We start from the raw sequence: 7028 nt of genomic DNA, 5'->3' as shown, positions 1-7028 counted from the left end.
TTTATTGTTTCACTTTCCAATCTGATAATTAAATTTGATTGTTGAAATATATAATGCTGCGTGGTAGCCTATCCATAGAGGGACAGCATTGATTCCACGGATATCGAATGGCCATATTCACTTTTAAACTCATCAATAGATATAAGCGTGAATACCTCAGGGGGTTCACCCCAAAATTACCAGCGTATTGATTCGTGATAATTTGTATGACGTTCAAGATTAGTATTTTGCAAAAGACCATATGGCCATATCATGTACCAAGTTGGAGTAATAATCGATGCTTGGTATATGACATCGCACATGTACAGTGTAAGTGCCTTTGCAAATCACAGTGCTTAACCGAAAACTTTGCAATATGTAGTAGTTATCTCCACGAACACTGAAGAAAGTGACAAATGTATTTAACCAAATTGCTCGATATATTTTCAGGATGTTTTGTCCACTTATGATCGAAGCGGTACAAAAACTGCGTATGAGAGTTATTTCCCCTCCTGTATTTGACATATTAAAGTGGTAGATTAATGTATAGCATGAATGGTAAGTGATAGAGATCTTAGGTATATTGATTTGAGATCATGTGTTCACTAAAATGAAATTGAGATCAAAAGGCAAGGTCATATTTAAAATTTTGACTTTTTCTTGTATTATGATCTCCTCTGTAACTTTTAAAGATACATATAAAAAGAAATAGTTTGCCTGTTCGGGATTGATTGTCCTCGAAATGATTAAATACATCTTTTAATTGCGAAAGAAAATTTACACACAAGAAATAAAAGTGGCAGAGGAAGAAAAAAAAACATAATCACAAAATCAATTGGTCCTTCCACAGAAAAGAGGCAAGACCAATCGTGACATATTAGTTTGGATAAAAGGCCGACTTCCCGGTAATGGAGATGTTTTTCTTCTATGCAAATGTTGTTTTTAAATACATTGACGACGTGTGTCTACTACAATATGAATCAGAAACTATTTTGTATATCTTTTGAAAAGTCTTCAATCATTTTTTGTTTATTATTTATTTCAATAGCGTATATTATCATTAAGTTATATCAACAGGACTGAAGCATTTTTTCTTCAACGCCCATTGGGTTACATTTACAGTACCTTTTCTTTTGTTATCACTATTCAATAATTTACACAATGCGCATGCTCCCTCTTCAATAACATGCGAGTCGAGGATCGAATAGGTCGTATACCTGTCTTTAGCTTGAAGATAGGATAAATACTTGGTTTTATTCAGTGCTACATCCCTGAGATAAAGAGCTAATACTTTTGTAGAATTAAAATCCGAGGTAGAAATAAAGGTATCATTTGGTAAAATATCCTTAATATTAGGAGCTCCCCTTATTACAGGAACTATATTGAAATCGTCCTTGTACAATTTGAATGCCTTTTCTGTTACATAATCTTCACACAAAGAATTTTCGAATGAAAGATAGAATTTATAGTGTCTACTTAATTCTTTCATGCAGTTATCGCCCGTTCTGGTGCACAGTTTTCCACAGTTTCCAAATATGTCTACATTGATATATTTCTTCATCATTTGCACGTACCTCATCCTTTTTGAATGTGCAAGACAATTACTAACTATCCAAGCCACATCCTTTGATTTCTTTTTAAAGATATCTGTGTAATTCTTTTTTAGAGGCGTTAATCTTTTAGACAATTTTGCATAGGGGGTAAATATGTCCGAATCTTTTCGATAGCTCATCGTCCAGTTGAATGCATCATTCCACGGTTGGTTTCTATTGATCTTGCGCATGTGTACTGGAGACTCTAACGTCATGTATATCCACATTTGATTTTCAGTTCTAAATGGCGGATATGTTTTCAGATCAGCCTGATGAAATAACAAAACATCGCTTTTATTTATCAAACTCTTGTCAAATGATATATCACAATTTTTGAATACACAATTTTTCAATCCTTTCTGGGGTTTAATCATATCGTTTCGAGCCCAAAATGGTGGTGCATACCACAGTAATAAATAATTGCTTTTATTTTCACTCCTTGGTATCACTTGTTGAAATATTGGTGTCTTAAGTGCTACTAGAATGGCATCGTCTACTACGGCACGTAAAATCCAAAATGTTGCAAAGATACAAAAAATATATCTTTTTTGAAAAAGACTTGCACAATTGCAATCTGAAAGAAAATATATAATGTAATCAGGAACAGCACAATCAAGTAAATCAAAATAAATTATTCAAATAAATTATTCAAGATAAATTATTCAAAATAAATTCAAAATAAATTATTCAAAATATTTTTTTCAGTCTGAATATACATATTATTAAATGAGTGCTGCATTTTCATGTGAAACGAAAATGTTGAACCATATACGCAAAGGCACTTGTATCAGATTTCCCCCTATATACCTTAATATTATGGTATATAGGATAAACAATTCTGAGACAAGTGCAGTGGCGGATCTAAAAATTTTCATAAGTGGGGGCCCACTGGCTGCCTAAGAGGGCCCCGCTCCCGTCACGCTTCAGTGATTCCCTATATAATCAGCCAAATTTTATTCTCAAAAAGGGGGGGTGCCCGGGCCCCCGCCCCCTAAATCCGCCTCTTAAGTGCATGTGTCAATACAGCATTATAAATAAATGATATTCGATCCATAAATTCCATGTACAATCGAGATTATTCCGTTCAACTCATAATCAACAAAATATTTATCTTTTGCACTTCTGGTGTCATGAATATGGCCAGCCCTTGTAATATTTATTCAAACTTCAAGTTATCTCATATAATATATAAGATATCTCATTTAGTATATAAGATGTGTCATATACTTTATAAGATATCTTATATACTTTATAAGATATCTTATATACTTTATAAGATATCTCACATAGTTTATAAAATATTTCATATGGTTTAAAATATAAGATATCTTATAAATTATATATGAGGTATTTCATAAACTATATAAGATATCTTATAAATTATATGAGGTATTTCATAAACTATATAAGATATCTTATACATTATATAAAATATCTTATAAAATTTATCTTGCTTGGCTGAGTACTTGGCTGTCCTACCACAGAGAAGGTAACATGTAGAAAAAATTCCAAAATCAAAAGTCGGTAATATGAAAATGGGCTACTGGTTGAGACAAATACGGTGAAAATATAAAATTTAATTTACTTAATTCGTACTATTTTTGCTTCAATAACGCCATGTGACAACCGAACTTCAAACAGACCACTCGGTACAATAAAGAGTACAAAGTCGAGTCAATATTGAACTTAACTAAACTAATAAAAAAAAACACAAAAAAACGGTAGAATAGATTAAGTTTTCTCGTTTGAATTGTTTTACATTGCCATTTAAGGGCATTTTACATGTATAGCTGACTATGCGGAATGGGCTTTGCTCATTGTTGAAGGCCGAACGGTGACCTATAGTTGTTAACTTCTGTGTCATGTTGGTCTCTTGTGAAGAGTTGTCTCATTGGCAATCATACCACATCTTTTTTTTTTTTTTATATTATAAATTGATTTCAAATAGATTTTAGAATAGTTTTGTTTTTCTCTTTGAGAATATCAAAAGAAAAGATATAGTCACAGTACGTTTTTTTCCGGCTAAAATACAAAATAGCAAAATTCCATGTAGGTTCTTTCGGAAAATGCACTATTTCAGAATTACCTCCCCTGAAAATGCCTATTTAAAAACATTTAAAATCAAGCAAAAATAATCTACGCTTGTAAAAATATTAATATGTATAAGTTATAATGTTATAACTTTGTTATCTTAAATGAACATACATAATTTAGTTATCTGCATTATTGCATTAAATTATGCTAACTTGATTAAACATCTGGACCTTATGTTCTCTGTTTTTTTACACTCCAAGATGGCGAAAGAGGTAAATAATCAGTCTATAAGATATTTAGATAAATACTTTTCCCAGCGAATATAGAGGAAATTTATCAGTCCCGAAGATATGCCGTACAATTATACTTTTCCCAGCGAATAAAAGGCAAACAATCAGTCCCTAAGATATGCCATACAATTTAATTATACTTTTCCCAGCGAATAAAAGGCAAATAATCAGTCCCTAAGACATGCCATACAATTATACTTGCCCCTGCGAATAAAAGGCAAACAATCAGTCCCTAAGACATACCATACAATTATAATTTGTGTATACTATATGTAATGCTAAAATTAAAAGAAAAAAATTGTTTTCGACTTGTCGCGAAAAAATAGATTGTTTTTCGCCGAAGGCGAACAAAAAAAATTTGTCCAGAAAAAAAACCAATAAAAAAAGACATAAATAGTGCTGAAGTGAACAGGACTGACTGGTCAATACTTTTCCAGTAGAATGAAGATACGTAATCAGTCTCTCAACAGCTAAATTTTAGATATTTAACTGTCTGAGTGATAAATTTAGATTCTTACATTGATACGAGTGGATTATCGGATTTATCCAATTTAACTATCGAGATTGGATAAATCCGATAATCCACGAGTTATGTAAGAATCTGTTCCTCTAATGATTAAAAAATACATTTTCTTTTTTTGTTCTTCGAGTGCCGGCTTTCACATTGCACGAAGTTGTCAATTTTATTAACACCTGTTATAGCATATTTTGATTCATTCAGTTAGCTAAAAAGGTCATGACCCTTAAAATCATCCAATGATCTTCTGAGATCACCAGCTACCACACGTTGATTATTTTTTTTTTATATACAATGGGTTCAGAAAGGGATAAATTTCCATAAAATTAGAGAAATATCATTTTAAACTTGATGCAGTGGCGAAATCTATATATATTCGTTGTATACGATACGGAAATTCGTAATGTAATTAGTATATCTATAATAGATTTACAACTAAAACATTTTATGGTATAAGTGTCTCCTATATTGACATATTCTTCTGAGATTTTGGGTTTGAAGATAAAAACATAATTTAGAAGAAAAAAACATGTACAGTTTTGTAATAAAATTTCAGGAATTAGAACCGGACGCATATGGCGAACTTGGGTGATACCCTGTAGAAATACATATAAAATCTTTGAATACTGTGTTTCGTGAGAAAAAAAAAACTAGTCGGAAATGCAGAGATGTTGTCTTGTAAAATGTACAAATAATTTACTATTCAAATTATGTGAAAATGGCAATAGAAACATACTTTTGGTAAATTATATTAAATCCATATATGTGTCTTGCATTATGATTTTAGTTGTAAACTCTGTCCTGTCTTTTCATTATTCGCTTGATTCTGACCTGCCTTTTTTAAAATTTAATCCTGATTTTTTTTAATATAAATTGTCATCATGCCCTTATTTTGAGGGAAAAGTGTTACATTCTGCCTTTTTTTTTTTATATATATATATCAAATCTCCTGACCTGCCCTTATTTTAGGGGGAAAAGTGTTTCATCCAGCCTTTTTTTTACTCAAATCTCCTGACCTGCATTTTTTTTTACAAATTTCAAACTTACCCCCCCCCCCCCCCAAAAAAAAAAAAAAAATCAAATGGTAGCTCCCTTAGACAAGAGGTTGCACTTATCAAATTTTACAAAAGAGGTTTTCAGATAATACAAATTCACAAAACAACAGACTGGAAGAGTTCACTTTTATATTATGTAAGTATAAGCTATATCTGCAGAATTGAGAACAAGCAATCTAACATTTCCAATAGAGACGAGATGTTGGGCTAATATACTAAGGGATGAAGGGATCATATGAAATAGATCGTGCATTCGTATACAAGTAGTCGGGACTGAAATAAATTTAATTATATTTTCTGTTGTGATGAATTGAAAGAAATCCGAACTAAATATATAGAGGGTTACTTTGTCAATGTACTTTTAGGTTAGTGAGTTAAAAATGTATAAAATGTTGAATATAGGAAATACATAAGTTTTACTTACCCATGATTTCTCCAAAAGGCTTGAAAAGCTATATAGCACAACACACTATTAATAACACGTGGTGGTGACGTACAAGAACCGAATCGAGTGCACCCAAAAAATAGTTAAAGACTTAGTATGAACTTTTGTATACCTTTAATTTGAAAATATACATCATTGTAATTCACAGTTTTACAATTATTTATAGGTAATTTATCTATCATTTTTGTTTAAACTTTCAAAAACTTGAAATTTTTATAGTTTTATATGTTAGATAATTTCTACTCATTTTGTCATTTTTAACACAGGCACTTTACTTCTCGCACAAACAAATCAAGCTACAATGAGACAAGGGCCTGTGATCTGTGATTACGATATATTATGTATAAATAGTGCTTCTGTAGCGCAGTTACTGCGTCTGACTTTGTTTAATAAAGTTCATAACTGCGAGTACTCTCAGATCTGTTCCTATTGGTTTTTTTTGTCGGGATGTACAAGTACCCGGCCACGTCCAATTGTATTTTTTGTCCATCTGATGAGTTAAACCTTTTTCAACTGATTTTTATAGTTCGTTCTTATGTTGTACTGTTACACCACTGTCCCAGGTTAGGGGGAGGGTTGGGATCCCGCTAACATGTTTAACCCCGCCACACTATTTATGTATGTGCCTGTCCCAAGTCAGGAGCCTGTAATTCAGTGGTTGTTGTTTGTTTATGTGTTACATATTTGTGATTCGTTTATTTTTTTATATAAGTAAGGCCGTTAGGTTTCTCTTTTGAATTGTTTTACATTGTCATATCGGTGCCTTTTATAGCTGACTATGCGGTATGGGCTTTGCTCATTGTTGAAGGCCGTACGGTGATCTACAGTTGTTAATGTCTGTGTCATTTTAGTCTCTTGTGGACAGTTGTCTCATTGGCAATCATACCACATCTTCTTTTTTATAATTAGTTCCTAAAATATGTTGTGTTGGTAATTCATTATTCCTACGATAAACAAGTAGATATTAGGCATTTAGAAAATATGTCAAATATTCTTATGTATTTCTAAGCTTCGTTTTCTGTGACATCGGAGAGTAGATCATCGCTACTTACTTAATCTCCACAATATTATTGCTTTAGGGAACGACCATTTATTTAACTTCACAGGGGTAGGGGT

At 32.0% G+C, this 7028-nt stretch overlaps 1 protein-coding gene across 1 annotated transcript; it reads right to left on the bottom strand.

Moving 5' to 3' along the window:
* Window positions 1-996: 996 nt before the first annotated feature.
* On the bottom strand, window positions 997-6130 carry LOC143081759 (4-galactosyl-N-acetylglucosaminide 3-alpha-L-fucosyltransferase FUT5-like). Its single transcript, XM_076257475.1, has 2 exons — window positions 5892-6130; window positions 997-2145 (listed from the first exon to the last, which is right to left on the bottom strand). The coding sequence occupies exons 1-2, from the start codon at window positions 5893-5895 to the stop codon at window positions 1040-1042; spliced, it is 1110 nt and encodes a 369-aa protein (XP_076113590.1). The 5' UTR covers window positions 5896-6130; the 3' UTR covers window positions 997-1039.
* Between the last annotated feature and the right edge of the window lie 898 nt (window positions 6131-7028).

This window comes from Mytilus galloprovincialis, chromosome 7 (assembly GCF_965363235.1).
Source record: "Mytilus galloprovincialis chromosome 7, xbMytGall1.hap1.1, whole genome shotgun sequence".
NCBI classification, from domain to species: Eukaryota; Metazoa; Mollusca; class Bivalvia; order Mytilida; family Mytilidae; genus Mytilus; species Mytilus galloprovincialis.
The sequence above is the reverse complement of the archived record's forward strand: the minus strand, read 5'-3'. Positions and strand labels throughout refer to the sequence as shown.